At 40.2% G+C, this 18,756-nt stretch overlaps 1 protein-coding gene across 2 annotated transcripts in view; it reads left to right on the top strand.

Annotated features, from left to right (window-relative positions):
• Nucleotides 1-18,756, top strand: part of HSD17B2 (hydroxysteroid 17-beta dehydrogenase 2) — a 50,271-nt gene that overhangs the window by 20,993 nt on the left and 10,522 nt on the right. For both annotated transcript variants that reach the window (XM_025045376.1, XM_006909700.2), the window contains exons 2-3: nucleotides 4,131-4,343; nucleotides 10,660-10,845. In XM_025045376.1, coding sequence (XP_024901144.1) covers nucleotides 4,131-4,343; nucleotides 10,660-10,845 — 399 coding nt within the window. The remainder of the gene's footprint in view (nucleotides 1-4,130; nucleotides 4,344-10,659; nucleotides 10,846-18,756) is intronic.

The raw sequence follows: 18,756 nt of genomic DNA, 5'->3' as shown, positions 1-18,756 counted from the left end.
CTCAATCTCAGGGTTGCTCCAACTATGGCCATTTAAGGCAAGATAACTCTTTGTGGTGGGAGCTACCTTGTGTACTATAAGATGTTGAGGAACATCCCTGGCATCTAGCTCCTGAATGCCAATAACAGTCTCAGTGTTGTGACAACCCAAAATGTCTCCAAACATTGCCAAATATTCTGGGGGGCAAAGTCATCCCTGGTTGAGATCCCTGCCTTAGGTCAGTGTTTCTCAACCTTGGCTACACATTGGAATCATCCCCAAAAGCATACTGGAGAGCTTTAGAAACTGTCGCCGATACTTGGCTCCATCCGGACTAACTAAATAAGACTCTCTGGGGGTGGGGTCTGGGCAGATATTTTTTTCAGTGTCTCAAGGATTCTGGTGGGACTCAAGATTGAGAACCTGTTATTATAGGCAGTAAGCTTCGTGAAGGTGGGGAGATGTCTCTCTTTTATGGTGATATTTCTAGGACTTACCACAGTGATCTCTGAAGTATGAATAAATGAGTGAATGAATGTGAAGAGAGGCAGAAAGCAGTATTAGAAGTTAAAAGTGACATTGAGGGGAAGCCAGAGCACCACCTTTTGTTATGGTCATGGTTACCAACTATTGGATAGGTTCTTATTTTCTGTTTGAGGAGGTGGGCATTTAATAGATGGAAAAAAAAAAAAAGTTTTCCCTGAGTCTCTACAAAGACACCTTTGTAGAGAAAATGAGGCTGGGAAGCTTTTGCTGAGTCCCCTAAGTTCTGCCAAAAGAAAGATGTTCCACCCTTGTCTGGATACTTAACTCCTTCTAATGGCCTCTGGTTTTGGCTGAGGATTTCTGAAATTCTGGCCATTTAGGTTGACTGCACAGCATTCCCATCAGCATCAATTTCAGGATGTTGGTATTGAGAGTCATGTCCAGCGGTTCTTAACTGGAATATTCTTAACAGATGCAGTATGAAAATTGGGACAATTATGATATCATTTTCTGCTGCCCCTGAGAATGTATATCCCCAACTTGGTGGCAATCTGATGCCAGGCTGAGCTGAGTTGAGCTAGCTTCTTTGCCATGAGTTGCAGAAAAGGAAATATGGAGATAGATGTCAGAATCTTGGGATGAAAAACATGGGTACTGAATGGAAGTGGGGACTGGGAGAGAAGGCACTGGTCCTGGGTAACTGGAAGGAGGGTAGCGCCATTCAGGAGAATAAGCAGTTCCAGAAGATGAAGCAATTGGGGGCAATTGGTGATGAATTCCACTTGAGTTGGGAGTGGGGCCGGCAGGTAGAGTTCAAGAGAGCCATCAGGACTGGACCATGGTCTGGGAATCCAGCCACTTGATCAATGTAGCAGGGCTACATTGATTGGTTGCTTATTTTGCAGCAAGGCTAGGAGTTGTTTCCTCATGCACGAATGAGAAAAAAAACTATTACATTTTCCCTTCTGGAAAAGCAGCTGTAAGTGGTTTGTGCTGTTGCTCGGGTGAAGCGAGTCCATCCTCTGTGAAGGGAGCTGGCACCAGTTATGGGGACCCCTCTCTGGCAGATATCTCCCATCACTGGTGTTTCTACTTTGTGCATCCCCTTTCCCCCTACCCTGTGCTCAAGGAGACAGTGAATCAGTAAAAGAATATGCTTTAGAAAAAAACAAATTTGGATTTAAGAGCTGATCCTAGCACATCGTAGCTGTGTAGCCTGGAAGAAATATTTTATATCTCAGCATCTCAGTTGCCTATCTTCATATAGGAATAACAATGGCATGGGAGGATTATTTGTAAAGGTTATATTCCAGGAAAAATGAATTTATTTCCATTAAAAAATACATATGAAAGCTCTAGTTATTTCCTTTACCACCTAACAGTTACCATCCTTTTAGAGTGCCATGGGCAAGAAGAATGGGGTATTGGTGGTACAATTGCTCTTCCTGGATTAGGAGCGGAGCTTTGCATGGCTCTCAGAGAAGTCTTAAATGCACTAGTTTTGTTTACCTACCATTTTATAATACCTTAATCTATTTTATTGAGAACAGGCAGTGTCAACACAAGGGTGGCAATCTGATGGATTGCTTAAATCTTAAACAGGGAGGGAAGAGCTCCTCTCCTTAGTTTTCCACAGGTTTCCAGATAAACAGCTTTTGACCCAGAGGACATGTGTAAATGGGACTAAGTATGTCAAGGGTCTTGGGCTCAAAGGTTACAGAAGTGGGGCAGGTTACATCAATAAAGAATGCTAGCAGTGGAGATGTACGTGCACATGACTGAGCACGGAGCCTTGTTTTAACTGAGAAAATGGCCTGTATAAGGGGTCGGCCACTGGTAGCCTCAGCTTCAGCTTATGGGTTCTTTGCAGAAATGCAGGCCTGGAGTTGGTCCATTTCCTGGTTAATCAAGAGAAAACAGTGACCAGGATTTCCAGGTGAAATCACCCTATTTGAAATATTAAAGTTTTATAAAATTTAATATTAGCCAAACACATATTTAGACCATGTACTCTTAGTGATACATAGTAGGACCTTGTGAGATAAAAACTGAACTGAAAATTCTTTTGGTTCCGGGAACTAAAAGTAGCCAATGAAAGAAGTTTTTGAAAGTTGCCATTTACTTAAACACCTGTATAGCAACTGCCATGTGCCATGCCCTGTTCCAATTACTTTAATAGATCAAATCATTTAATCCTCTAACAACCCTATGAGGCAGGTTTTAGTATCACTCCACTTTATAGATGAGGAAACTGAGACAGAGAGGTCAAGCGATTACCCAAAGTCACACAGCTAAGTGGAAGAGTCAGGATTTGAACCCAAGTGTCCTGGCTCCAGAATCCAGGCTCTCACCACTTTTCTCTGCTGCATTTTAATAGGGAGAATTTTATCTGGTAATGAAAAATTAGGGTTTATGGTTTCGAAGATTATGTAGAACATACAAAACCGGTTTATATAATACTAATTTAAAAATTAATTATCAAAATATGTGTGCTATAGCTATAATTATTTAAAAACTATAGAAAAAAGGCTGAAAAAAACAAGAAAATTATTAAAGCTATACTAGATTGGTGAAGTTATAAATAATTTTTTTTTATTCATTGCTGATCTTAAAACTTTTTTTTTCCTTTTATGTTTTAATAATGACTAGACATCATTTACAGGCATGCATTTTTCTCTTCATCCCTCTTCTCAAATGTAGCTTCCAGCTTGTGTCCAAGAACACATGCAATCTTATCTTTATAGGATGGGTGTGTTTTATTTAAAGAGCTGGCCCCAAATCAATCCTGAACTCAATCCACAACTTGCCTAATTCAAGACTCCACCCAACATACTCTGGGATAGATTTCTGTTCATCAGCTAATACAGCGCCACCATGTGGCAACAGCATAAATCTACTTAAAATTAGGCCACCAGTTTTGAAACCACGATTCTTAATTCTTTTTCCATTTTGTACATAATTTGAGACTATATTAATACTTTTAGACGAATTATTATTTAAAATTCACTCCAATCTTGGCAAGTCCTCTAGTCCTTGCTTACTCCAAGTGGATGGATTTCCAGGCCACAGACAGAATGATCTATCTCAAAGGGCATAGCTTAAAACCAACCCTAGCATTTCCCCCACCCCGCTATGGGAGTAGGCATCCAACTCAGCAAATGTTTGCTGAGTACTTATTTTGAGTCAGTTACTCTCAACATGGATCAGGGTTGCATAGGTAGGGATGGTGAGGCCAGGCTTATACTCAGGCCTCTATGCTGCCTTTCCTCACCGGTAAGTACAAGCTGATGGCCTCCTGTGAACTTTGGCTTTATTAATTCATTGTCAAATTAAAAAAAAAAAATCCAGATTTAGTAAGGAGAGATTTTATTCCCTCCCAGGTTCCTTGGCCACCAGCCACTCCTAGACAATCCCCTGTCAGTGTTTCTACTTCCATGTGTGGCCTCATCCCAAATTTTCACTCATTACCCTTTTTTTATACAGAGAAATTTGTCTGTTTTGACTTCTCTGTCCATTTCCCATTTAGCAAATAAAGAAGTTTCCTCAAGACCCACTTTCTCCTGAGAATGTGAACCATCAAAAATAGCATTCTGTGTTTCCTTACTAAATGATTTCTCTTACCCCCCTAGTTGGAGCCCACTTTGTCTTGCCTTGACCCCTTGCAGGTAGTGATTCCGGGTTTGGTCATGCTTTGTCCAAGTATCTGGACAAGCTGGGCTTCACAGTGTTTGCCGGAGTTCAGAATGAAAAGGGATCAGGAGCGGAGGAATTGCGAAGAACCTGCTCTAAGCGCCTCTCTGTGCTCCATCTGGATGTCACCAACCCGCAGCAGATAAAAGACGCCTACAGCAAAGTGGTGGAAAAGGTGCAGAACAGAGGTACTGCCTTCAGCCACCTGTGCCCGCGATTGTCTTCCACCTCCTTGCAAATGCCAGCGTGGGTTCCAGCCTCTAATTCCCACTGCCCTCTCACCCATTCTGGCTGCTGATCATCCCTGAACACCTGTACGGTGCACCTGCCACATTCCAGGGCCTCTCACAGACGTGAAGACCTTAGGAATGAGTCAGGCATGATCTGTTCTCACAGAACTTACAGAATTCTTTATCCCATTCATCATCACCCCCACCCCCTCCTCATTTCTTTCCTCCCTCCAATATTAACATCCCTCTCACCCATTCTGGCTGCTGATCATCCCTGAACACCTGTACGGTGCACCTGCCACATTCCAGGGCCTCTCACAGACGAGAAGACCTTAGGAATGAGTCAGGCATGATCTGTTCTCACAGAACTTACAGAATTCTTTATCCCATTCATCATCACCCCCACCCCCTCCTCATTTCTTTCCTCCCTCCAATATTAACATTCATTAGACTTGAAAAAAAAAAAAAAAGCCTAGTAATCACGGTCTTTTTTAAATCACTGCCCTTTCTCTTCCCCTTCCTTTGTGGCCAAGCTCCGGAACCCTATTGCCTGCCCTCTGTTTTTACTTCTTTACCTTCAATACAACATTGGCTCTCACCATGCATTTCCAGCTGGTCTGGCCAAGCTAATCAGTATAATCCTAAACACCCAGCTCTTAACTTCTCTGTAGTATTTAAATGTATCAATCACCCTCCCCTACCTTGCCTTTAGGGTTGCCAGCCCACTATTGCCTTCTTAGTTCTCCAATCATTCTGTCTGCTTCCCCCGTACGAACCTCTTCCTCCACCTCCGTCCCTGCCCATGAATGTGAATGTTACCGAGGGCTCCATCCCCAAATTTTCTACTCCACATTTTTTGGGCTATACTGTTCTCTCTCTATACCAGGCATTTCAACTGGGAAGTCTTTGAAAATATCCATGCTTGGGTCCAGAATGGGCTACATAAGTTGGGAGGCTCAGTGCAAAATAAAAATTGTGTGGGGCCCCTTGTTAAAAAAAATGATTAAGACTTTAAGATAGTGCCAGCCGAGAATTCAACCAAACATGAGGCCATTCTGAAACTCCATACCCTGATACCAACCCATCCTGGGCATCCCTTCCCGAACCAACTACATCAGAATCTACCTACAGTAACTCAGTTAATCCTTCAGCAGTGAGGCTGGTACTGTTGCTTTTCTTTTGCTGGGAATGTCAGCTGTAAAGAAGATCCTCTTTGGGGGTCCCAGGTATCAGTATGTTTTAAAGCTCCCCAGACAATGCTAATGTTCTGCAAGAGTTGAGAAACAGTGAGATTTAAGCAGCTGGGATTTAAGTAGCTTCCAAATGTGTATGACCAAACCTAGCCCTCTCCTTAACATCCTGAATTATATGTATATAAAACTGTCTATCAGATACCGCACCTCGATTTGTCAAAAAATGACCTCATTTTATTTTCCTTTGCTGCCAGTCTGCAAATCAGTTTACCCTCTGGCACCTCGTGGTGTAGATGCTAATACTGCCACCTCATCAGTCATTCAAGCAGGCAACCTAGGGGTCACTTAGATCTGCAGCTACCCTTGATCCCTGCATCATTTTGGTCCCAAGTCCTGTCAATTCTACCTCCTAGATCTTTATCAACCCAGCCCCTTCCTACCATCTCCAGGCAACTGTGGCTCAATCCAGGTCCTCATCTCCCACGTGGGCTCTTGCAATGATCTCCTTGCATCTGAGTTTTACCTTCTCCATTACTTTCCAAATGGAGAGTAATCTTTACAATGAATGTGTACATCTTACAATGTCATCCATCTCCTAACAACCCTTTGACATGCAGAGCCTTCATGTCTTGGGTTCCTCCCATGGGCCAGGCCTGTGTAGGTGTTTTGCTTTGTCTCATTAAATGGTTCAGTGGTTCTCTACCCATCACCAAATAAAATCTAAACTCTTTAACAAGGATTTGAAGGGCTTTCAGGACAATGCCCCTGCCAAACATTTAATCTGCAATACCTGCTGGTCCACTCAGTAAATTCTGAATGGTTTCCAGGATAGAATGTGCTAGTTCATATCTTTGCATATCCAGCTTCTTCTTGCCAAAATTTCCTTCTTGCCTCACTCCCTTTCTCTAAGACTCTTGCCGGCAGACACTACTCCCACAGGAGACCTGGCTCAAACATAGCGTCTCTTGCAGGATCTTCTTTCATTCACTCCCTCTTCTGGACCCTCACTTGTACCTTGGACACACCTGTATTACTGTGTTATTATAACTATCTGTTTATCTCCCACTCCTCAGCATTAGGTTCCTTGAGAACCAGAACCATATTTCCATTAGGATTCTTTTAGACACAAGTGACACGACCCAATTCAAAGTTGCTAAAGCAGAAAGGGAATGTATTTGCTCATGTAACTGAAAAGGCCAGTTGGCTTCAGGTATGTCTGGATCCAGGCACTTAAGCAATGTCATCAAGAACCGGTCTGTTTCTTAGCTCTACTTTCTCTTGCACTGGTTTCATTATGGGGGATTTTCATGGAAGCCTCCGGCACTTCCAACAACTTTTTCGTTCTTTTACAAAAAAAAAAGAGAGTAATGTTATTTGGCTTCATTTAGTAGTTGAAAAAGCAGTTATTACACAGAGAGCAATTAGAAGAGTTTCTGGCATGAGGCAAGTCTCCAGTAAGGGCTCCTGTTTTCCATTCATTCAACATTAAGCACAGTCCCTGACACAGTAAATAGTCAATAAATATCTAAGAAATGAAAGGAGAAAAAAATCGATTGTTGGTTATTAGGAATCAACTTTCAGCAAATTTAGTAATGTATAATCGTTTTCTAGAAAGGTAGTTTTCCTAGCGTGGTCTTTTGCTATCTGATTGGATTGAGCTTGTTCCTCTGATGAGTTTGATTTCATGGTATTTTATTCAAGGAGATATTCACACATACCCCTCTAGTGAGACCCAGAGGGGTGGTATTGACCATATTAAACAATAAGGCAGGGAGTTCTAGATATGGAAATACCATGCCACAGCCCAGGAATGAAGAGGTGTGGTGAACACACTTGCAAAGGTGTGAGCCCATGCTGTTTTGGAGTCAGCATTCTGGAGAGCCATCCTCTTCTGACACATGATTGCCAGTACACATTCTGCCTGCTGTCCTTGAAGTCTCTTAACTCCAGCCTCCCGAATCAAAGAGAATGTAGAGCAGTGAAACAGAGGGCTTTATGATCACCAAGAAGGATGTTTGCTAAAAGACCATCTGGTACCTGTAGATAAACTAGAAAACCTTAGCTCCTGGAAGAGGGCCAGCAACTGTGCTGTGTTCCTACACAGCATATCTCTATATTAGTATTAATATATTGTTAATTATTAATTAATATTATTTTAAAACTGTTATTAAGTCTTATAGGTATAATGAGCTGATTGGCCAGCTTAGAATTCTGTGGCAGGAGTTGGCCTTGCATTTTTTTATCATTTCATTTTGAAATAATTGTAGATCAAATTGCAAAGAAATGTACAGGGAGATCATTTGCATCTTTTGCCAAGCCTCCCCCAGTATTAACATCTTGCATAACTATAGCACAATAGCAAAACCAGGAAGCTGGCATTGATACAATCCAAAGTTTACTCATATTTCACCAGCTATACATGCCAAGTGTGTATGTGCATGTGTGTATAGCTCTGCAATTTGGTAACTTGTAGCTTTGTGCAAAAATCACCACAATCAAGTTACAGAACTGTTCCATCACTATCAGCCTTTCTCATTCTACCTTTTTAGAGCCATATTCGCATCCCTAACCCCTGGCAATCACTAATCTGTTCTCTATCTCTTTGTCATTTAAAGATTATTATATAGCTCTGCCACCTGTTTTTGTATACAGCCTGTGAGCTAAGGATATTTTTTACATTTTTAAATGTTTTTTAAAAAATCAGAATTTTTTTGACACATGTAAAATTATATGGAATTCAAACGTCAATACCCATACATCAAGTTTCATTAGTGCATGACCAGGTCCATTTATTTACAGATAATCCGGCTTCTCTCACATGGTAATGGCAGAGTTGAGATAGTAGGACCTGCAATGCTAATGCTAATATGTTTATTATCTGACCTTTTGTAGAAAAAGGTTGCCAACCCCTGTTCTAGGGCATTCTTAAGCTACTGTCTGTGTGTTGACTGGTCAAAGGTGTGCATCAGGCTGAGTGAATTAAAACCCTCACTTGGAGATGCTAGTGGAGGCATCTCTTCATCCATCACCATGCTCAATAATAGGCGTTGAGCTCTTACTACCTATGAGGCATCCGGTCCTCGGATGCTCCCAATAATTATTGTGCATAAATGTCAGACCACCACCTTGGGTGTGAAAGAAATGTAACTTTACTTTATATATTTGAATTCAGTTTCTATTTTGAGCCATTTTTCTGCCATGTGGCAAAATCAATTTCTGTCATTTTGAGCTTCATCTCATTTTCCTCAGGATAGGACATTTAGTCTTGGATTGCCAACACATCATGTGGATATGCCCCTGTGGATATGTCTAGCTCTGTCCAGTACTCACATAAGTTAGCTGCTACGTACTTCCTTGATGCCATCAGAAAGGCACCATTAGGGCTGGTGCCTCCTGCCATTTCTGTGCCTCTGCCAGCACCAAGGCTCGTTCCTCTCCTGTACATACCACAGATTCTCACACTTGAGCATGCATCAGGATTGCCTGGAGGGCAGGTTGTACCGGATGCTGAGCTTTAACAATTTCTGATCACCAGTCTCTGATCTAGCAGGTCGGAGGTGGGGTCCCAGAACTGGCATTTCTAAAAAGTTCCCAGTCAATGAGGATTTTGCTGGTTCTAGACTATGCCTTGAGAACCAATGTTCTAAATCATGCTGAGGGGGAACGCAGAGAATCTACTTCAGGCCCGTCTAGCTAAATACACCCCAGGTCCTGTCACCTCTGTTCCTCCCAGATAAAGAAGACCCAGGTCACTCACCAAAGCTCCAGATCTCTCACCCCCCGAAACATCTGGAGTTTTTGTTACCTCTTTCTACTATTTGAGGCAATGGTTTCCAAGCTTGCTTGTACATTGCAATCACCTGGAGAATTTTAAAAACTACTAATGCCCAGGTCCCCTCTCTACCCTACCCCAGTATCAGTACTGAGCTGATTGAGAAGGGAAGGTTCGATGATGAAATGCCCAGTTGGAAGAATGCACAAAAGGCAGACCTGAGAATGAAACGGCACCAACTTTTTTGTGCTGAGCTCAGTTCTGTTGAGGGGAGTGCAGTGTTGTGCGCACTTCTCCTGCTCCCCTTCTTGTGCTCTCCTTCGGCTCCCCAGGGGACCGCATGGCTCCACACATAGCAGAGTACAATAGTGGCATTTAGCCACACATGCGCGATATAGTAAGCTGAATTATATTTGCATATTTTAGGCACAGGCGCCCTACTACACTAATGTAACATTCTAAACCTGGGGTTCTATTCCTAGCTGCAAGCCTGAGTCACAGTCAGATCTGGGACCCACCAGTCCTGGGACCCACACCCAGAGTTCCTGATCTAATTGAATATAGTTTGGGCATTAGGATTTTAAAAAGCTCTCCCCACCCCACCCAGTGATCTTAATGTACACTCAAGGTTGAAAACCACTATTTGTGGACAGTGGTTCTTCAAGTGTGGTGCAGGCCTGGGAACTTATTAGAAATGCATATTCTCAGGCCCCACTCAGGACATCCCAAATCAGACTCTCTGAAGGAGGGGCTAGCAATCTGTGTTTGAATAAGCCCTCCTGGTGATTCTGATCAAGGAGATCAGACTGGTTAGAGAAAATAATAGGGCTCTGGGACTCTGCAACCTTCTTAGTTCTTGGCACCTGCACTCTAGTTTTCCTGTTTCTCTGGACTAGGAAATCTAGCCTAAGGAAAAGAGAAAAGAGGCTCTTACATCATCCTGCATTGTCCTAGAGCTGTTATCCTGTCTCTACACACTCCTTGGAGGGAGAAACATGAAGTAGACTTATACTCTTCACCTTGCTGTGCCATCCCTTCCCCGACATAACAAATATCTAGCTGCCTGGATGTAGGAAAGGGCTTTGAGATAAAACACCTCCAAAAAATAACATTGTTTGATATTTCACAAATTTACTCCCCACACAGTCCCTCAGTGTAAGTGGTTGTAGGTATTCAATAAGATTTGAGATTTGAGAGTTTGAGTGATCTTCCTAGATCCTAAATCTCAAAGAGGCCCCTTTGACCCCAGAACTTGAAGTGTTAAAAATCGTCCTTCTCTTCAGTCTCACCCATTCCTTTCTATTCTCAGGACTGTGGGCTGTGGTCAACAATGCTGGGATCCTTGGTTTGCCCACTGATGGGGAGCTCATTCCCATGACTGACTACAAAAACTGCATGGCTGTGAATTTCTTTGGGGCTGTGGAAGTCACGAAGTCATTTTTGCCTCTTCTTAGGAAATCCAAGGGAAGGCTGGTGAACGTCAGCAGCATGGCAGGTGAGTTGACCCTTCTCCGCAAGTTTATGTGGTGGACCATTGTGCAAGAGGAGGCTTGCTGAGTTCTTTGTGGGCTGAACAAGAAAGCAGGACATGTTCATGCAGGGCTGGGTCAAGGTTGGTCAAACTGTATGTTTACTGTTGATCTAAATACAATAAAACGTTTCTCTCCTTTTCAAATCTTTTCATGTATAAACTCTTCTAACTCATCTATTCATTATTGGGAGTTTGGAGTTGTGGCAAATCTTCACAAAGTGACTTCCACTGTACAAGCTTCCTAGTCTGGACAGGAAATCCCACATATGGTTAATGTCAACATTACAGCTAATCTGTTTTTAACTCTCCCTAAACTTGCCACAATCTTTTGTTCACTGTGAGATGAGTAGGTAAATGTCTTCACACTGTTGACACTGTCAGAACTCCATGTGTTTTTCATAAGATCATTCTTATCATTTTGCAATCTAAGGCAACTGGGTCAGGGCATGACATTTGATGATTTACCTCTCTCCACTTGAAAGAACAGAGTCAACAACTTGAATCAAGGGTTTAACAATCTTCCTTTCATAAGCAATGCCCATCTATGTGACATCACATACGTGTGATAAAAGATATCCTCTAGTGTTGTAGCCGCCAGCCCCCAAAAGACACACGGACCACCAAGAATTAGTGAGTCATAGGAATCACACTCTTTATTCAGCCAGCTGGGTCTGCCAGGGGTACGCAGACCCCAAATTAAGCAGCCCTGAAATGTAGAGGTACAGGGTTTTTAAGCCCTAAATCCCATTCCTCATTCTGTCTTAAACACAAAGGTCTATTTTTCTCCTATTCACTACCTGTCAACCCACAGGTCGGTTGTGCCAGTGGGGGTACAGAAGCAGAAAGCTTATTGTTAGAATGTTATGTTCCCATGGGTGATAGCCTATGTTCCCATGGGCGATAGCCAAGCAGTAATTTTCCAGCCAGCACACTAGGGGTGCTTGGAAGACCTTGGGCAGAGTCAGCCTTGGTATGAACAGCCAGTTCCTGGGTATTAAGACCAGCCCACACAGTAGGTATTTTCAATGTGTGTGAGAATGGGGATTGGGGGGAGGATGGCAGCCAGGGAGGATGGGTAGAGGCACCATCAACCCAGGTGTATTACTTTACTATTGCTGCTTTGGCAAATAACCACAAATTTGGCAAATAACCACAAATTTAGTGCCTAAACAATAAAAATTTATCTTACAGTTCTTAAGATCAGAGGTCTCACTCGGCTAGAATCAAGGTATTAGGAGAGCTGCGTTCTTTCTGGAGTCTCTAAAAATCAGTTCCCTGACTTTTCTAGCTTCTGTAAACCACCTACAGTCCTTAGCTCATGGCCCCTTCTTCCATCTTCCAAGCTCTCCTTGACTCTTATCCTCCTGCCTCACTCTTATAAGGATTGGAGTAGGGGAGAAACATTATTTCTTTAAATTATTCTGTAGGAGATGCATGAAAGAATCAATCAAATTATTAATACATTCTTCCCTCCCACATCTCTCATTCCTAAAGAAAGGAACAAGAAACAGAAAGAGAGAGACATCATGTAGCTATATAGTTAGAATCAGGTTTCAAACAGGAGAGAAGGCCAGTAAAGTGGAGCGGAGACAAATTGCCTAGGTTTTGATCCACCGACAATTGAGTGACCTAGGACAAAGTCCTGAACCTCTGGGTTGCAGCGTCCTCGTTAACCATGGGGATAATTGCTTCTTCTTAGGGATGTGGTGAGATGAGATGAAATGACACATGTTCAGCATCAGCCACATCTGATATGTAGTGAGTTAGAGACCTAAAAGCCATCTACCATGACATCTGGGGAAGAGGCTGGCTGTATTGTCCACTTGTGGGTTTTTTTATCCTACCAGCTGCTGGCATCACCACCCAATTGTGACCACTCCTGCTGCTCCCTGTCACACACTAGCTCCTAACAGGTAACCACTTTTAGATTTGACCATATCCACTCTAGTAGAATTTTATCTCCTGTAATCGTGTTTATCATCCCTCCCACATAAATAGAATAGCTCTTAAACCGAAATCCTGGCATGGCAGTTAGATAAATATTTAACTAAGGATCAGAGGAATTGGGAGGCAACTTTTTGATTGTAGAAAGGGCGACTGAAAAATGTTTGAGAGGTCTAAAAGCCTTTTCTGGACAGTTTTCCTCTTAAGAAATCAGAGAGTAAAATCTGTGTACAGTTGCAAGCTTGGCTTGAACAAGAATGGTTGAAAACAAACCTTATAAAACAACTCAGGACTCAGGGATTTTGAGCCACTTGTGGTTTGAATACTGCTCTTCTATTACTAGCTGGACAATCTATGTGTCTATTTTATCACCTTACTTGTTTATGTGTCCACTTTATCATGTTAATGGTTGGGTGACCGAGCAACTGGGTCTAGGCAGTGTTTCACAATCTCAGCTATATAGATATTTGCGGGGAGGCTAATTTTTTCTGTGGAGAAGCTGTCTGATGCATTGTAAGATGTTTAGCAGCATCTGTGTTCTTAACCCACTAAATATAAGTAGCATCAAGCACCAGGGGGGACGAATCTTCAGACATTGGTACATGTTCACTTTGGCTAGAGGGTTTCATGCAAAATCATCTCTAGTTGAGAACCTCTGGTCTTGGTTTTAGATATAAATACATTATGCATTCTGAGTGCTTAGCACGGGTACTAGTTAAAACAGATTAAAATTACTTTACAACAAAGTAAGTAGCCTTGGAGATTGTTACAAGTCTACAAATTAGAGGTATCCAGCAGAGTTCATGGTTTCAGGTTTGTGCCTGGTCTTAGTTTAAATAAGTTGACTGGGAGATCATTTCTGGACATTTTCTTGCTGAGCTGGCTGCCTGAAAGGAATCATCTGGCTAATCATTCAGCCAGCACCTCAGCTGTTCCATGATATAAAGAAGCCAAAGCTGAGAGTTGTTTCCCTGAAACTCTCACATAATAGCAAGGCTAGTGTTAAGGAAAAGGGAAGAGAGTAGAATAAGACCGAGGAAACTTCTTTGCGCTAAGTTGTATTAGATGCCTGAAGTCACTTAATTTGAAGGTCTGCAGGATGTGGGTATTGATTCCTTTTCTATGTCAAGGACCTTCGAGTCCAGATAAATCCAGCTAGTAAGCACTGGAGTCAGGGTTGGTAACCAACCTGGTCTGTCTGTTTTACTCTAAGTTCTGTGTTGTTCTCACTTTTCCAGACTATCAAACAAAGACATATGAGGAAAACGGGGGACAAAAAACAGACTCTACTCTAGTGTGTTTAAATGAGTGGGGAGGTGTTAACAATTTAAGCCTGTCTCTTATACAAATGCTTCTCAAACACTGTATGATCACCTGGGATCTCTGTTAAAATGTAGATTTTGACTGAGTTGGTATGAGAGGAAACTGAAGAGTCTGCATTTCTATAACTAGTTCTTAAGTAGATACTACTCATCTCTGGACAGCTTTATCAAACTTCGGATGTTTTAGAATCACCAGGAGGGCTACTTAAAAAACAACTACAGGAAGTCAAAACTACAATGAGATAACATTTCACACCCACTAAAACGGCTTAATCAAAAAACCTGAAAACAACACTTGATGGCAAAGGTGTGGAGAAATTGGAACTCTCCTGAATTGCTGGTAAGAATGTAAAATGGTGTAGCCTCTGAGGAAAACATTTGGTGGTTCCTCATTAAGTTAAACAGTTAATTGTGGCCCAGCAATCCCACCTCTAAGTATATATACAAGAGAACAGAAAATCGGTGTTCAAACAACTTGCACATGGATGTTTATAGTATCTTTATTCATAATAGCCAGAGGTGGAAATGACTCAAAGATCCATCAACTGGTGAATTGATAAAAATGTGGTCTATCCATACTGGAATAGTATTAATCCACAAATAGGAGTGAAGCACTGATACATGGTATAGAGTGGATGGACCTTGTAAAGATTATGGTAAGTGATGGAAGCCAAACATGAAAGGCCACATATTGGGCTCATTGATATGAAATGTCTAAATTAGGCATACTCATAGAGATAGGAAGCATATTAGAGGTTGAAAGGAGACGGTATGAGAAGTGATTGCTTAATGGGTATGGGATTTCCTTCTGGGGCACTGAAATTATTATGGAACTAGACAGTGGTGATGGTTGCACAACATTGTGAATGTACTAAATGCTACTGAATTGTATATCTTAAAATGATTAAATGGTGAATTTTATGTTATATGTATTTTACTTCAATAAGAAAAAAATTCTGCATCCACCCCCAGAATTTCTGATTCAATTAGGTCTGGAGTGGAACCCGATGATTCATACTTCCAATGGATTCCCAACTGCTGCTGTAGTTCTCAATCACACTTTGAGTAACAAGGTCCCATATTTTGATACTCAATACTTTGTCCCATTCCCAGAGATTATTGGATTACAAAAGAATCATCAGATGCAATTAGTCTCAAATTTCTGCTGGTCATGTCTAAAGATTAACAAACCTGTATACTCAAAGCTATGAAAGGCCCAAACTCAAAATGTCAGAATTTGAAGGAAGGAAAAGTTTATTGATTGGGAAGGAGCCAACCAAGGAGATGGGTGACCTAATTCTTAAATCCATCCTAACAAAGTATAGAGTTCAGTCTTCTTTTACGTCAAGAGGAGGGGCTGTTTTTGTAAAGCTCAAGCTGCAAGCAGAATTTTTCTAATGATTAGCATGTCTATATGCAAGACAAAGCAAGCGCTATTAGCCTGAAGACCATGGAACAACACAGGCTTGAACAAGAGGGAGTCAGAGAGACAAAGCATTTCACTGTTATGATTCTCCCCTTTTTTGTTAATTCCTCAATCTTGGGGACATAGGGCAATTGGGTTCAGGTGCAGTTAAGAGGGGGGCATTCTGGGTGTTCAATTTACAAGCAGAGAGAGCAATGGTAGATGTAGCAGCAGGCCAGGACACCTGTATCCTAATATGAGACAAAGATAAAAGAGTAACTTTTGTTATTATGTCTCCCAGGGCCTAAAGCATGATGAGTTTGGCTACTGCACAAACACTTCTTTGTTCACCTAATCTGTAATCTAAAGCAATACTTTTGTCTAAGGACACACGTGCTAAGGACTCTAAGTGTTGAAGTCTTAGAGCTTGAGCAGAATGGGCTAAATGGCCGACTTTATGGTTAAATTCCATAACATCAGGATTTGATAAGATTTATGAAAACAAAAAAAAGAAGGTTAATGATCAGAGCAAATTATAAACCAGTTGCTGAGTCTGGAAAGCTGTCTCAAGTTTATATCATATCATCTAGCTGCAGTTTGTAATAGCAAGGCTCAGGAAAAAAGTTTCAGTTCTCAACAATTCCAAGGCAAAAGATGGGAGAAAATGGAATATTAGATTGGAGGGTTATAGCCAAATATTTAAGAAAACTGTAAGAATTCAGGATCCAGTTGTTTACAGGTGAAAAATAAAACTTTAAAGACAGTCAACTGAACTAGAATCTAACATCCACAACTGTGTATTTTAGTTTCTATAGAAACATAATTTTTCTCTCTAAAATCACCCTTGTTTTTTATCAAAGATAGCCAAATTAAGACTATTTTATCTACTGCATAAGTCCAGTTTCAATCAATTTGGTCCGATTATTTGCATAAATACAATAAAAATAGCAATTGATCATATCCATATTAAACTTAATTAGCCTCTCAAGGCTAAGAAGCCAAGCCACATCCTTGTCATCAGACTTTGCCTGCAATACTTATAGATTTGAATGAATTCCTCAGGTTCTGAGGTCCCTCAAAATGTCTTGAGGTTCTGTTTTCGTATCGCCCAGAAAAGCAACCAGGAAAGACTACTGTGAATCATGTAAGCAGGGTACCAAGCTGTTTTTCAAGGAGTTTTATTGGCTTGCAAAGTCAGTCTTAAGTCCTGAAAGATTTCTGGTCACATCCGAGACTATGCACGTCTCTCTCAAACATGACATTCCATGTTTTCCATGACTTAGTAATAAAAACAAGTTTCCAATTGTATCCTGTTATAAAGAGAACAGATTCTTACTAAATTTATGTAGACAACCATATTGCCATAAAAAAAATAATACTCATTCAGAGTCTTCAGTTTTGGAGGAATCAGGTAGAGAGAAAAATATAAATGTTTTAATACTGCTTACAAAGGTATAATTTACCAAATTGCTCTAAGTCATAGGCAATCAATGAGAAACAAGTTTTCTTATATCTGGAAAACAAAGATTTTTAAAAAACAGCAATATTTCAAATAAAAAGTTATTAAAAAATTAATTATTCTTAGTTTATTCAGTCCCATGTAATTAATTCTCGTTTATCCTGATCATTTGCCAGTATTTTATGAATCCAATTATTTCTTAGGGTTCTATAAATCTTCATCCAGTTTAAAGGTATGATCTGAAAATTTATTCTCAGAAACATGTATTTTAGAATAAGTCAGAGTCCTCTCTATGGATCATTCTTAAGATTAAACATATTTGCAAAAGCATCAGAGTAAAACAATGACTGTTCGTAAATGTCAAAACGAACAAACAAATTTTAAAAACCCTTAAAATGACATGGTTATTGATCCAATTATAAATCAATTAACAAAGGAATTTACTTTTCTCTGTAACATAACATTTTAAGATACCAAATGAAAATATTACATTAAGACATTGTAGACTCTTGGAGATTATGATCTCTAGAACATTCATTTAGTAATGAGAATATATGCATATAAATGCAACATAATTGTATCTTTATTTGAAAAAGCTTCCCATGTGATTTTTAACCCACCAAAATAAGCCAAATTAGTTTAATATTTCTCTCTTGCAAGGAGAGAAAACAAATCTTTCAAGGTGTTCCAGGGGCCCATTGGAACAACCCGAAGCCATTTCCAGGTTAAGAAAAAAACTCCTTTTAATATTTGAACCCTGGGAAGGCTGTCAAACATACTTGACCAAAAAGATCATATATCATTACAAAACAATATCAAATTATTTATTTACCCATAGTGAGAAAAGAAAATTTCAAACACCGAAGCTTACATAATTATTAGAAAAACTTAGTTCTTACTATTGAAGACACTTAGTTTTCCTAAGAAGCCAAGAACTTGATTAAGACAACATGAAACACAGAAAATCATTTTGATAAAGCACAGAATCTTTGTTTTCTAGGCAGAAAACTTTTTCATAATATCTGTAGCAGATGAATAGTCCAAGAAACTGTTTCCTTATTAGCAGAGAGAGAAAATCTAACCCTGATTTTGCATCAGCTTACTTTTAATATTTAATTTCACTTGATTAAATTTATTTTAATCTTAATAAGCTTGACCACACATAAAACTTCCTTCTTCAGGGTTCTTATTTGGTAATGACTTAGCCATTCAATGAATATCCCATTTAATTTAGCTAACAAAACTTTAAAGTTCCAAGTTATCAAAGAGATTTTAAAACCCATTTAGTCTAAACACAACTTTTTATCTTACTTACATTTAACTTACTTGCTCCTAACAGTTGTTTAGATTACTCATGAAAGTTTTATCATACCAAGTTATTTTTCCTGATGAAATTTTGCAACAGAAATAACATGACCCATTTAACCAAACCAAACTCAAAACCAGTTTTAATAGTAAATATTTTCCTACATCATGCAATTCCAAAAAGCATTTGGGTTAGTTTCTGTTATATTTGTGAGAATTCTTATATAAGCACTCATTTAAGCCAATTTAACATTACAAATTAGCAATACCATTCAGTGGTAAAAATATGCCATATATAAAACTTACATAGACATACATAAAAATACAAGATAAACATTGACAGAGATCTCATAGCTTTCATTTTAAAATGCTAGCTTTTATGTCTCAGGTACAAGGCAAAACTCAGAAGTATTTTGCTCAGATGACCACAGCTTTGCATG

The sequence above is a fragment of the Pteropus alecto genome, unplaced genomic scaffold (genome assembly GCF_000325575.1).
Source record: "Pteropus alecto unplaced genomic scaffold, ASM32557v1 scaffold42, whole genome shotgun sequence".
NCBI lineage: Eukaryota > Metazoa > Chordata > Mammalia > Chiroptera > Pteropodidae > Pteropus > Pteropus alecto.
The sequence above is the reverse complement of the archived record's forward strand: the minus strand, read 5'-3'. Positions and strand labels throughout refer to the sequence as shown.